Source organism: Silene latifolia, chromosome X (assembly GCF_048544455.1).
Source record: "Silene latifolia isolate original U9 population chromosome X, ASM4854445v1, whole genome shotgun sequence".
Classification (NCBI taxonomy): Eukaryota; Viridiplantae; Streptophyta; class Magnoliopsida; order Caryophyllales; family Caryophyllaceae; genus Silene; species Silene latifolia.
The window spans coordinates 27,995,871-28,010,326 of record NC_133537.1 but is presented as its reverse complement, the minus strand read 5'-3'; the positions used below and the strand labels follow the sequence as shown (position 1 = coordinate 28,010,326).

General features: G+C 40.1%; 1 protein-coding gene across 1 annotated transcript; it reads right to left on the bottom strand.

Annotated features, from left to right (window-relative positions):
- Window positions 1-7,837: 7,837 nt before the first annotated feature.
- On the bottom strand, window positions 7,838-9,222 carry LOC141617094 (uncharacterized). Its single transcript, XM_074434270.1, has 2 exons — window positions 9,099-9,222; window positions 7,838-8,991 (listed from the first exon to the last, which is right to left on the bottom strand). The coding sequence occupies exons 1-2, from the start codon at window positions 9,220-9,222 to the stop codon at window positions 7,838-7,840; spliced, it is 1,278 nt and encodes a 425-aa protein (XP_074290371.1).
- Window positions 9,223-14,456: the final 5,234 nt, after the last annotated feature.

Genomic DNA, 14,456 nt, shown 5'->3' with positions numbered 1-14,456 from the left:
ATTAATCCATCATTAAAATCCCCGACTTAAATCCCTTATAATTCATATTTCTGGGTTTTCGTCATTAAAATCAATTCGGGTTTATAGAGGTTCGATTCCTCAATGTTGAATCTCTGGAATTCACTTTTGATATATTTCATCTGTTATTTATCGTTGTCATCATTAATTCGTCGTTAATAACTTATTTAACCTAATTAATTCAATTAATTCGATTAATTTATATTTATAATAACCTCATTAATCTTGTATATAATTCATCCTAATTAGTTTTCATCCATTTTTTATATGTAAATTATCTGTTAAACCACTTCTATCCATGTCAAATAATAAAATCAAGCATTTAAAACTCCAACGAATATTAACGATTTGCAATTCTGGCTTCACAGCCAGAACTGAGCTCAGGAACAGACGCAGTGTCTGCTGCGCCTTTTCCAAGGGACGTAGCTCTGCTGCGCTTGTTCCGGGTTGAGTTCTGTCCCTGAACTCCCATTTCTGCCTTGACCTAGTTTATTAGTTTACGTATTAATTAACTATTATTCGTATTATCATCCATAATCTGTCCGTTTATTTATTCATTCTTTCTTTTCCCAAATTATCCATTTTAAATATATTTTCGACGTAAATCAGTTAACCCGTTGTAATTATTGCAATTTTCTTTATTGTATTTCTTTATCGTATCTCTTTATTATTGTTTGTATGCTCTCACATGTAATCAACGTTAAATCCCTACTTCGACTCAATGGCATGTTAAATTACGTGTTCACCGACTTAGTATTAATTCTCACATGCTTGGATTAATCTATTTGTTTGTTGCATTGCATGCATATAAATCGGCAACATATTAAGTATAGATAATTTCCCTAATCATTAGTAGAGGCCGCTACCGAGGCGGGCGAGATTAGGTGTTCGATCAAAAGAGCTTCCTAATACATACCCTCACCCCTTACTCCAGATCTCTGTGAACATCCGTGTTCATTGGCATCCACGAGAGTCATTCTAAAGATAGAAGGCTAAGGGTACCGAGTTCTTGGTGTTCATGTCACTAATTTGTGTCTTGACATGCCCCGAGGTATTCGAACGGTTTCCAACTTTTCACAATAAATTGGCGGCGACTCCACAAATGCAACAAAGAAAAGCTTGCTTCGCTTTTTCGCCCCCGTGGGACCGCGTCCACAACTTTAATGTTTACTTGAATGATATTATCTGATTGTATTGGTTGAATTATTTGGAATTGTGATGGATGATATATGATTGTTGGTTGGTTGTATTGAGATGATTTGATTATTGACTACCTCAGCTCGTGACTGAGATGATCTAATTATTGACTACCTCAGCTCGTGACTGAGATGATTATATTGATTATTGGGTTCCTCAGCTTCGTGTCTGAGATGGTAAGAAATTAAGTTGCTCAATTGTTTGCATTTTCATATCATGAGCACTTGCATTTGATACCTCAGAATTGGTTCTGCAGGACTTGTTTCTGGGATGATGAGACTACCTCCACTTCGGTTGGGATAATGAGATTACCCCGGCCAGGGATTGGCGGGATGAACGGGAGCGTCGGAGGATTGATCATGATCATGCATTGAATTTGAATTTAATATTGTTCTTGTATCCATTTATTGTTGTTGTTTGGCTATTCCTACTCAACCTCGTGGTTGACAATGTATTCGTGAACACCTGTGGTGAACCATAATGGGGAACAAATTTGACAGCTACTAATGATTATTTGACTTGGGAGCTTATGGGAAAGCTTGAGGTTTCGGCTTGTCTACCTAGAAGTCTAGATCACTTAGATTAGTTAATCACTTTATTTATTTCCGCTGCGAGTTGCATCTTATTTTATATTAAGTTTATTTGGTTAAATTGTAATAAACATGTAATCGCTAAATTTTAATCTAAAGTACTTTGGTTTGTTGTACTTTGTTATTCACTACCTCGGGAAACCGAGATAGTAACACTCTCATTTACTTGGGATGTCTAGCTAAAGGCTCCTGAATAAATGGGGATGTTACATGACTGTTTTGAGAGTTCATAAAAAGGCTATTGGGTATAGCATTGACGATTTATAAGGTATTAGTCCTGATTTTTGTATGCACCGTATTCATGTGGAAGAAGGTAATAAGCCAAGTGCACAAGGTCGGAGACGGTTAAATCCTCCAATGCAGGAGGTGGTAAGAAAAGAGGTACAAAAATTACTTGATGTTTGCATTATATATTCTATTTCTGATTTTAAGTGGATCGGTCTTGTCCAGGTCGTACATAAGAGGGGGGGTACTACAATAGTAATCAATGATAAAATGAATTAATTGCTACTAGACTTGTTACAAGATGGAGGATGTGTATAGATTATAGGAAGTTGAAAACAACTACTAAAAAAGACCACTTCCCACTTCCCTATATTGATCAGAAGTCAGAAAGACTAGCATGTCACAGTTATTTTTGTTACCTAGATAGCTACTCTGGATTCTTTCAGATACCGATTCATCCTGATGATCAGGAAAAGACCACCTTTACATGTCCATATGGTGTATTTGCTTATAGGAGGATGCCTTTTGGTTTGTGCAATGCCCCAGCTGCCTTTCAGCATTGTATGATGGCCATATTTTCTGATTACATAGAGTCTATTATGGAAGTCTTTATGGATGATTTCAGTGTTTATGGTACTGCCTTGGATGTTTGCTTGAGAAATTTGACTAAGGTTTTGCAACGCTGTGAGAAAAACAATCTTGTGCTCAATTGGAATAAGTGCCACTTCATTGTTAATGAAGGGGTGGTACTTGGTCATTTGGTGTCATGTAGAGGCATCCAAGTGGATAAATCCAAGGTTGAGGTGATTGAGCGACTACCGTACCCGGTTAATGTTAAAAGTGTGCGAAGTTTTCTTGGCCATGCAGGATTCTATCACCGCTTTATTAAAGATTTCTCAAAAATTGCTCAACCATTAACCCAGCTTCTCCATAAAGATGTCCCTTTTTGTGTTTACTGATGAGTGTGTTAAGTCTTTTGACAGGATTACGCGGGCTCTTATCTCAGCTCCAATAATCCAGTCTCCAGGTTGGAATCTACCTTTTGAGATCATGTGTGACGCCAGTGATTATGCTATTGGAGCCGTTTTGGGTCAAAGAAAAGATGAAGTGTTGCATGCTATTTATTATACAAGTAAGACTCTAGATGATGCGCAGATCAATTATGCTACTACGGCGAAGGAGCTTCTTGTAGTTGTCTATTCTTTAGACAAGTTTAGAGCCTAGATTATAGGTTATAAGGTGACTGTTCATACTGACCATGCAGCATTGAAGTACTTATTGGCTAAAAATGAAGCCAAACCAAGACATATTTGTTGGATTTTATTGTTACAAGAATTTGATTTGGATATTCACGATAAGTCGGGTGTAGAGAATGTAGTTGCAGATTATTTATCTCGTCTAAAATTTGAAGGAGGAGATTTATTGCCTATTGATGATTCTTTTCCAGATGACCATCTACTTGCTATTACTACGGGCACTCTGTGGTTTGCTGATTTTGCTAATTATTTGGTTGGAGGCATTCTTCCTTCTAACTTATCTTATCAACAGAAGAAGAGATTTATGCATGATGTGAAGCGGTATTTCTGGGATGACCTATATTTGTTCCGGGAGTGCCCTGATGGTATTTATAGACGGTGTATTCTGGAGGGTGAGGTACATGCCATCCTTTCTCACTGTCAGTTTTCTTCTTATGGTGGTCATCATGGTCCATCTAGGACTTTTGCTAAGGTGATACAGACAGGCTTCTTTTGGCCAACTATCTTGAAAGATGCTACTATTTTTGTCCGTTCTTGTTATGCTTGTCAAAGGACAGGTAATATTTTACAAAGGCATGAGATGCCTCAAACTGGGATCTTCGAGGTGGACATTTTTGATGTTTGGGGTATTGACAACCAAGGGTCGTTCCCTACATCTCATGGGAATCAGTCTATGTTAGTAGCTGTTTATTATGTCTCTAAATGGGTGGAAACCATTGCCACTTTGATGAGTAGTATTTTAGCCTATTTTACCCCGCATTTATACCTTATTCCGACTCGATTTTGCATGCTTAAATGATTAAAAAGCTCATTTTATTTACTAATTTATAATAATTAGTCGCCTTGATTATATTTAACAATTATTCGGATTTTTATAACATTAGCATTACTAATATTTTATTGTTTATAATTTTTAAGCGAGGCGGTATAATAAAGTAAAGATTCGAGTTAGAATAAAATGAGACGGCTCAAAGTATATCGAATAGAGCAAATTAGCAAGCAAAATGAAGAGCGGGGTCATCTTTGACAAAAGCCATGTGAAACACCCACCTGTCCCTGTGATTTGCTCGGCAAATGACAAATTCACCATTACCGATTCATCTTCATTCACCACGACAATCACCATCCTCTTCATTCGTGCCCGCTAGCAGCACCACCACCTGCATCACCATTCGTACCACCTGTCCATTCTGGACAATCCCAAGCATAAACACCATCATCTCCATTCTGCTCCGCCGTCAACAACCAGCAACACCATCACTTCCATTGATCACTATCGAGCAGCGGCGAACTCGACAACCGCCTTCTCCCACGAACCCAGATCGCACTGCCATGAGCAGGAACTCCTCGCATCAACCACAACCCTTCCTACGTCACTCACCCTGACATCATCAATCAACCACCGTGCACCACGTGCGCACGAGCGGCCATTTTCGCACCACCATTAAATTCGTTCATCAACTCGAACTCGGGTTTCGTTTACACCAATTGCTTGCCCAGCCGGTCAACCGACCGACGACTCCCATACCGGCTGGGAATACAAGAAATATTCCCCTTTTTGTTCCAGAGAACTCCCATACGGTCCGTCATCGGCAGCCGGAAGGCCGGCTCCCAACTCGCAACAACAACAAAACACAAATTGTGTTCCCAGACGGTCCACCGGCTGCCGACCCCTCCACTGGCTCAGAGCACATCAAAACACATCCCCTTTCTTCCGGAGAACCCCCAGCCGGTCACCTAGCCGTCGGACGGTGGACCGGCTCAACGCCCCTTGCTCTGATTTTGTCCGTCGTTTTCCCCATATCACCTTTTTCTTTGAGTTTTTGGTTTGTCGTGTATCATTAGTATTATTATCGTTGTTGGTTATCGTGTGTTTTTATGGAATGTTATTGTTATTATTATTATTATTATTATTATTATTATTATTATTATTATTATTATTATTATTATTATTATTATTATTATTATTATTATTATTATTATTATTATTATTATTATTATTATTATTATTATTATTATTATTATTATTATTATTATTATTATTATTATTATTATTATTATTATTTTTAATTATTATTATTATTATTACTATTACTATTACTATTACTATTACTATTACTATTACTATTACTATTACTATTACTATTACTATTACTATTACTATTACTATTACTATTACTATTACTATTACTATTACTATTACTATTACTATTACTATTACTATTACTATTACTATTACTATTACTTTTACTTTTACTATTACTATTACTATTATTACTACTACTACTACTACTACTACTATTATTATTATTATTTTTGTTTTTTTTGGGAAAAGTTAAGTATATATCATCAGGTAAAAATAAGAGTTCATGTACATCATTCGTAATCAGCAACAAAAAAGAATACATAGATCAATAAAGAATGAATGAATAAAACTAAGTCCCAAGAGCTTGAAACCATGTCTGATCCTTTATCTTCAAAGGCCTAGTATTCTGTTTCAAAAAACGGGTCTTGACTTCATCCATACTCAGCTTGACTATAACATCAGGACTCCTTACCACCATATCCAGTCTTACCTCATTGCGGATCCTCCAAATCCAGTAAATTAACGCAACATGGCAGGCACAAGCAAATCTCCTTTGTAGTTTAGTAACTCTCCTGCCTGCAGTGTACCAGTGAACCAGATCCTGAATTCTGAAATTGATATGCGCAGGTATTGTTCAAAGCCTCGATACAATCCTTAGCATACACACAATCATTAACTATGTGAGCATGACTCTCAGGTGAACTTGAACAAATAGGACAATTCTGATCAATCATGAGTCCCATTTTCAGTAGCCTATCCTTAGAAGGTAACCTCTGCTTCAGGTACTCCCACATAATAAACGAGCATTTAGGAGGATTAAGGCTATTCCAGCATAAGTATCTCCACTCTACCAGAGGCTTCTTCACCCTCAACCAGGTATACCCAGCAGAAACCGTGTAATCTCTAGAAGAGTTGAGCCATCTATTGTGGGTTAGGCTTGCTTAAAAGTCTGCATAATTAAAGTAATCTTCTTCCATGACCAACTACAATCTGTAGGGGCCAAGTAATCAGTCCAAGATCTATCTTTCAGATACACATGACTAACCCATCTCGCCCACAAATGATCTTTTTTGGTTTGCATGCCACCACACATACTTCCCAAGCAAGGCTTTATTCCAAGTCTTAGCATCCTTTATACGTAGCCCCCCTTCATCTTTAGGGTAACAACAATCAGTCCAACTTATATTAGGAGCTTTCTTATACTCAGACACTCCACTCCACAGAAAATTCCTACAGATGGCATTGATTCTATTCAAAATACCTGAGGGGATGAGAAAGATAGTAGCCCAATAAGAGTGAAGAGTAGCAAGAACAGAATTAACTAGGACTACCCTTCCAGCATAAGATAAGTGCCTGGCCCCCCATCCCCTAATCCTAGCCACAATCTTTTTAGTAAGCTTCATACCCTCATTTTTGGTCAACTTCTTGGATGAAATAGGAACCCCTAGATACTTAAAGGGAAGAGACCCCCTATGAAAACCAGAAACTTGCAAGACAGAATCAACAATATCAGAAGTGACACCATTGAAATATATGTCTGATTTACTCTTATTCAAGCTTAGCCCTGATGCCTCAGAGAAAGTAGAAAAGGCTCATAGCATCCACATAATAGAATTTTCATTACCTTTGCAAAATAATAAAAGGTCATCTGCAAAGAGCAGATGATTCAGCTTGAGATGTCCACATAAAGGATAGAATCTGAAGATTTCCTGTTGAGCCACCACTCCCAATATTCTGGACAAATACTCCATATAGATGGTGAAAAGCAAGGGGGAGAGAGGATCCCCTTGCCTTAACCCTCTTTTTCCTTGAAAGAAACCAAAATGATTGCCATTAACAGCCAAAGAGTAGGTAGGACTCGTCACACAAGCCATCGCCAAGTCAATAAATTTGGGAGGGAACTGCAGTGCTTTCATCATTTGCTTTAAAAAATTCCACTCCACTGAATCATAGGCTTTTTTTAAGTCTATTTTGATTAAACATCTAGGGGAGGCAGCCCTTCTATTATAAAGTCTCACAATGTCATGACATATAAGCACATTCTCCACTATATTTCTCCCTTTTATAAAACCACCTTGACTTTCACTTATAATATCAGGAAGAACTCTACTCAGCCTCTTACACATGACCTTTGACAGAGTTTTATAAATCATTTTGCAACAAGCTATAGGGCGAAATTCTAATACACTTCTAGGGTTTGCAACCTTAGGAATCAGTGTGAGAGTAGTAGTGTTAGCTTGCTTGAGTAACTTACCAGTCTTGAAGAAATCTTGGATAGCTTCAATGACATCAGTTTCCACAACCTCCCAAGAATCCTTGAAAAATTGGCTGGAAAATCCATCAGGTCCAGGGGATTTAGTAGAAGGGATAGCCATCATACAATCCTTAATTTCAGCTGCTGTAACAGGGGCCAGCAGCATACTCTTATGTTCATCAGTCACCAGAGGACCAGTCCTAACAGTAGGTCAATGAACATCAGAAGTAGGAAGAGAAGTGCCTAAAAGACTCTTATAATAATCAGTAAAAGCTGTCTCAATTCTCACACAAGTATTATATTCCACTCCATCAGCAGCCTTAATACTCATCACTCTATTGTGAACTTGTCTAGCTCTGATCATATTATGGAAGTAGCTAGTATTCTCATCACCAAATTTGATCCAACCCACTTTGGCTTTTTTACTAAGAAAGCAGTGTTGAATCTTACTGAGATGCATATAAGACTCAGCGGTATCTCTTTCAGCTTGAAGTAACTGTTGGTCAGCAGGGTTATTATGCATTTGCACTTGAATCTCCTCCAAAAAAGCTTTAGCTATACCAGCAGATTTCTCAACATCAGCAAACCCATTCCTGTTCAACATCTTAAGTGGTCCTTTTAAGCCTCTCAACTTGTTCACAAGCCTAAACATTAGAGTCCCAGCCACAGGCTTACACCAAGATTGTTGTACCACAATGATAACGTTAGGGTCCATACTCCATATGTTATAATATCTAAAATGAGACTTTCTTGTAGTCCTAGTACTTCTCCTGTAACACACACATGGGTTATGGTCAAATAATCCTTCTGGAAGAAAATGAGCATATGACTCTGGATACATCCCCATCCACTCAGAATTGATCAAAAACCTATCAATCCTAGAAAAATTTCTTGATGCAGGCATTTGCTTATTGTTCCACGTATAAAAAGCTCCCTGCCCCTTGATATCAGTTAATCCACAATAATCAACACATTCCCTAAAATCAGCAATCTCAGTCCAAATAATATCTCTGCCAATACGTTCATTATAGTTGAGGACACTATTAAAATCCCCACACACAGCCCAAGGCCCATTGTATCTATCCTTCATATCCTTAAGATGATCCCATAAAACCAGCCTCTCACCCTCATCATTGGATCCATAGACAACAGAATAGAGGAAAGTATCCCCTAAATCAATTTCCAAGACCTTAGTAGTAATCACCTGAGCATTTTTATGAAGAACTGACACATCAAACATCTGACGGTCCCAAATGATCAATACTCTTCCACCATGATGATATTCATTATTATTAATCCCCTTCCAATGACCACCAAGCTTTGCAAGAACACTATCAAAATCCTGACTCTTAATTTTGGTTTCAACTAAATAAGCCAATATTATTCTAAAATAAAAACTTTCTAACATCTACCTGCTTATTAGGCCCATTTATTCCTCTAACATTCCAACTTCCTAAACTATCCATTATTACATGATCCTGGTGGTTCCTCCTGTCTCCCATTCAATGACCCCACTGGACTGCTAGCTAAGGCCTCCACATAAGACTTAGAAGGAGACCCCGTCACCACACCTATGTGTTCCTGTAACACCCCCATACTCCAACTGCCTTACCAGGACCACTCAGGTATAAGGATACTACCATCTCGGTTACCCGAGGCATGATAATCATAAGACAATAACGAAACAACATTTAATAGTATAACTTTAATGAAAAGTACAAATCAAGCCAAATCCCAAAATACGGGTACAAGTTCTCAAACCAACTGTCTAATTAACTAAATGTAAAGTTTATTAAACGACTAAGCTATAGCGGAAGACTTCTATCATCCGACAAAGGGCACATCCCAAGAATCCCATGTGACTCAACTCAAACTCGCTCAATTCTCGCTCACCATCCCCGAATGGATCACCGCAGGTTTTACAAACAACAACACGGGGTCAGTACTAATCACACAATATATATATATATATCAACAATACGATAAACAGATATCTCACACCGTCACACACACACAATCACATCAGTCCCACCAATCTCAATCACCGACTGTCCACTGGACCAGCCCCGCCAGTGGGGGACCGCACCCGTACCCACCAAATCCCCGCTCCTCATAATGAGTGATAACCATGTCCATTAATGTGCACATCCCCTTCTGTGGCGGGTTCCACGAAGGGCGAAACTAGGGCGTGAAGCCACTCCCGCAAGTGACCCCACTCAGCCGAAGATACGCCTCAAGAACCAGACACAAACAATCACAATCAAAAAACCGTCACAATACAATTACTATATTATTCAATCAACCACAACACATCAACATCACATTATGGGACTAATACTGAGTAGGAAATCCTACCTGGAAAGCACAACTATCACACGGTCTCAACAGCTGTATCAAAAAGCCTCTTCTACAAAACCTCCTCCTATCATTCAAACACATAAACACTACCAAATCACAATCTACACAAAACCCCCCAAATTCCCATATTAGGGTTTAAACAACTTAAAGGAAATACCATAAAAACGGTACATAGGTCTTACCCTCGACGCAAGGATCTCAACGGTATAACGAACGATGAAAACCGACCTTCCAAACTCCGGGATTTGCTAACAATGCGATTAAAGTGAAGAACGTACTTTGCTTTCTCTCTTGACAGTAATTTAGGTTTTGAAAAGTGTTTAGATTAATGACAGAAAAGATTATATACCTTAATCGCATAATTAACAAAACCCGAGAAATAACTCCCCGTAAACCGGCTACTCGATCGAGTAGCTAAGGTACTCGATCGAGTGCCCCCTTACTCGATCGAGTATCCCAGTTACTCGATCGAGTACTCAACAAGTTAGAAACTATTTTAAAACGCAACTCACCCTTACTCGACAAAGTAAGGCCTACTCGGTAGAGTACCCAGAGACTCATAAATACGGAGTATTACAGTCTTCCCTCCTTAAAAGGAACTTCGTCCCGGAAGTTCAAACCACCACAAAACAAAGATACACCCAACAACACTCCCGACTCAACAACCAAAACAAAACTCAACATAAAACATGTTACTAACCCAAACTCATCCCGACAACCATACCGACACAACATACAAAAGGGTACAAAAACTCTTCGCGATCATCTCTTACCCCCCTAAAAGAAACAAGGTTACGTCCCCGTAACCATACATACCTGATCAAAAAGGAAAGGGTAACGCTATTTCATAGTTTCCTCTGGTTCCCATGTAGCTTCCTCGGTCTCGTGGTTAGACCAAAGGATCTTAAGCAACACTGTCTCACCACTCCTAGTCTTCCTACCCTTTCGGTCAAGAATCTGCTTAGGCACCTCAAGATATGATAAGGACTCATCTAGTTCTAAGCTCTCTGCCTCTAACATATGTGACGGATCACTCACATACTTCCGCAGCTGCGATACATGAAACACATTATGTACTCTCTCTAACGCAGCTGGTAAAGCCAGACGATATGCAACTTCCCCAACTCGCTCTAAGATCTCATAAGGCCCGATAAACTTCTGACTCAGCTTGTCTTTCTTCCCAAATCTCATTACCCCACGCATAGGAGACACTTTCAGAAGAACCTTGTCCCCATCCTGAAACTCTATATCTCGGCGATGTAGATCTGCATAGCTCTTTTGCCTATCCTGAGCTGCTCTCATCCGTTCCCTGATCATCTTAATCTGTTCAACCATCTCATGTACCATCTCTGGTCCTAAAACCACCGCCTCGGACTATCGTCCTAACAAATCGGACTCCTACATCTCCTCCTATACAAAGCCTCAAACGGTGCCATACCAATACTAGTGTGGTAGCTGTTGTTGTAAGAAAACTCTATCAAATCCAACCTCTGTTCCCAGCTACCACCAAAGTCCATCACACAAGCTCGTAACATATCTTCAAGAGTTTTGATCGTTCTCTCGATCGACCGTCTGTCAGGATGAAATGTTGTACTCATCTTCAAAGTTGTTCCCAACGATTCCTGCAACTCTTTCCAAAACCTTGATATAAATCTTGCATCTCTGTCAGACACTATGTCCTTAGGGACTCCATGTAAGTTAAGCACGTTCTTTCGATAGGCCATAGCCAATTGTGCTTTAGTCCATGTATCTTTCATTGGAATAAAGTGAGCTGACTTTGTCAGTCGATCCACTATTACCCAAATCATGTTGTTACCCTGTTGACTCTTTGGCAAACCCACGATAAAATCCATAGAAATGGACTCCCACTTCCACTCAGGTACCTCTAAAACTGAATCTTACCTTGTGGTCGTCGCTGTTCCCCTTTAACTCTCTGGGATGTCAAACAACGGGCCACAAACTCTGCTGTTTCTTTCTTCATCCCAGCCACCAAAACGTGTTCTTCAAATCCTTGTATAGCTTGTCACCACCTGTATGTACTGAATATGGTGTACAATGTGCCTCTGTCATTATTGTCTTTTTCAGCTCCTCATCATTAGGGACACACCACCTACCATCGAACCTCAAACTACCATCTGTATGAATGGAGAATCGAGACACTGTCCCTTTCTCTACTTCAGCTCTCCACTCATCCATCTTAGGATCAAACGCCTGTTTACCTCGAATATCCTCATAAAGATCAAGCTGCACAGTCAAATCTCCCATGGCATCTCCTTTCTGCATCATATGTATCCTAAACTTTGCTACCTCATCTCTCAACCTCATCAAAGATAGAGCTGTACACAAAGAATGTACACTCTTCCTACTTAAAGCATCTGCAACAACATTGCCCTTCCCTTCATGGTAGATAATTTCCATGTCATAATCGCCAATCAGCTCCATCCACCTCCTCTGTCTCATGTTCAACTCCTTTTGAGTGAAAATGTACTTGAGACTGTTGTGATCAGAAAATACCTTAAAGATTGCTCCATAAAGGTAATGTCTCCATATCTTGAGAGCAAACACCACTGCACCCAACTCCTGATCGTGAGTAGGGTAGTTCTCCTCATAAGGCTTCAATTGCCTAGAAGCATAGGCAATCACTTTACCGTTCTGCATCAACACACATCCCAACCCATTCTTTGAGGCATCTGTATAAACCTCAAAGTTCTCGATCCCTTCTGACAATGCTAAGATAAGAGCTGTGGTCAAACGCTCCTTTAATGTTTGGAACGCCGTCTCACAACTCTCATCCCAACGAAAATTGTTCTCTTTTCTCATCAATGCTGTCATCGGTCTAGCTATCTTGGAGAAATCTTTCACAAACCGTCAGTAGTACCCAGCTAAACCCAGAAAACTCTTGATCTCAGCAACATTCTTTGGTGCTTCCCACTTTGTCACTACCTCAATCTTCGCCGGATCCACAGCTACTCCCTCCTTAGAGATCACATGCCCCAGAAAAGCGGCTTTCTCTAACCAGAACTCGCACTTGGACAGCTTAGCATACAACTCCCCTCAAAGTCTGCAACACAATCCTCAGATGCTCCTCATGCTCCTCCTTAGTCTTGGAGTAGACTAAGATGTCGTCGATAAACACCACCACAAACTTATCCAAAAACTGTCTGAAGATCATATTCATCAAATCCATAAACACTACCGGTGCATTAGATAACCCAAACGGCATCACCACATACTCATAATGGCCATACCTCGACGTGAAAGTTGTCTTCGGTATGTCCACCTCTCTAATCTTCACCTGATGGTACCCCGACCTCAAATCAATCTTGGAAAAGACTGATGCACCACTCAACTGATCAAACAAGTCATCTATCCTTGGCAAAGGATACTTGTTCTTCACTGTCACTCGGTTCAGCTCTCTATAATCTATGCACAACCTCAAACTCTCATCTTTCTTTTTCACAAAAAGGACTGGTTCTCCCCACGGCGATACACTTGGTCTAATGTATCCCTTCTCTATCAGATCATCTAACTGCTTCCTAAGCTCCTCCATCTCCATAGGACCCATCCGGTACGGTGCCTTAGAGATTGGCCCCGTCCCCGGTTTCAACTCAACTGTGAAATCTATCTCTCTCTTCGGTGGCAACCCCGGAATCTCCTCCGAAACACATCCTCAAACTCTCCCACCACTGGTATCTGATCAACCGTCGGACTCTCTATCCGGTCATCTCTCACATGGCACAAGATCAAAGGACATCCCTTCCTCAGATAAGACTTCAAAGTAACAGCTGCATTCAACTTAACTTTGGGTTTGACCAGAAACCCACGATAAGACACACTAACACCCTTAGGACCTCTTAAAGACACTTTCTTTTGATGACAGTCTATCTTAGCTTTATACTTTCCCAACCAATCCATCCCAACTATCATCTCAAAACCGCTAAAAGGAAACTCTAGCAAGTCTACAGGTAGATCAACTTGCCAAACTATCATAGGTACATCCCTATACAACCTCCCACATGATACAGACTCACCCGAAGGTATAAAAACTTCCCCACTAACAGACTCATATACCCTCAAACCCAACCGTTTAACATGACTCGAAGATACAAACGACTGAGACGCCCCCGAATCAAACAAAACAAAGGTATGAATACCGTACACAAGAAAAGTACCGGTGATAACGTGTGCATCATCTTCAGCTGCTTTCTTCTCCATCATGAACAGCTTTCCACTGGTCTTCTGTCCACCTCCCTGGACAGTGCTGGCTGATGTGATCGGCTTAGCACCTGACCCTTGATTGTTGTTGTTGTTCGTCGGTGGTTTCTGATAAGAATTACCGTCGTTGCGGTTACCTCCACTCTGATAGCTCTGACTTCCCCGGTTTGCCCATCATCCAGTCGGTCATTGCTCGCATAGCTCTGCGTAGGTCTCTGGAAAGTTCCAGGTGCACTTGTGCACTCATGTATCTTGTG

What these genes read in the sequence shown, in the direction of transcription:
- LOC141617094 (XM_074434270.1), bottom strand. Translation starts at nt 9,222, where the DNA reads ATGGGGGTGTTACAGGAACACATAGGTGTGGTGACGGGGTCTCCTTCT. An exon ending in GGAGGAACCACCAGGATCAT is followed by an intron (nt 8,992 to 9,098) that starts GTAATAATGGAT and finishes TGGCTTATTTAG; the next exon opens with TTGAAACCAAAATTAAGAGT.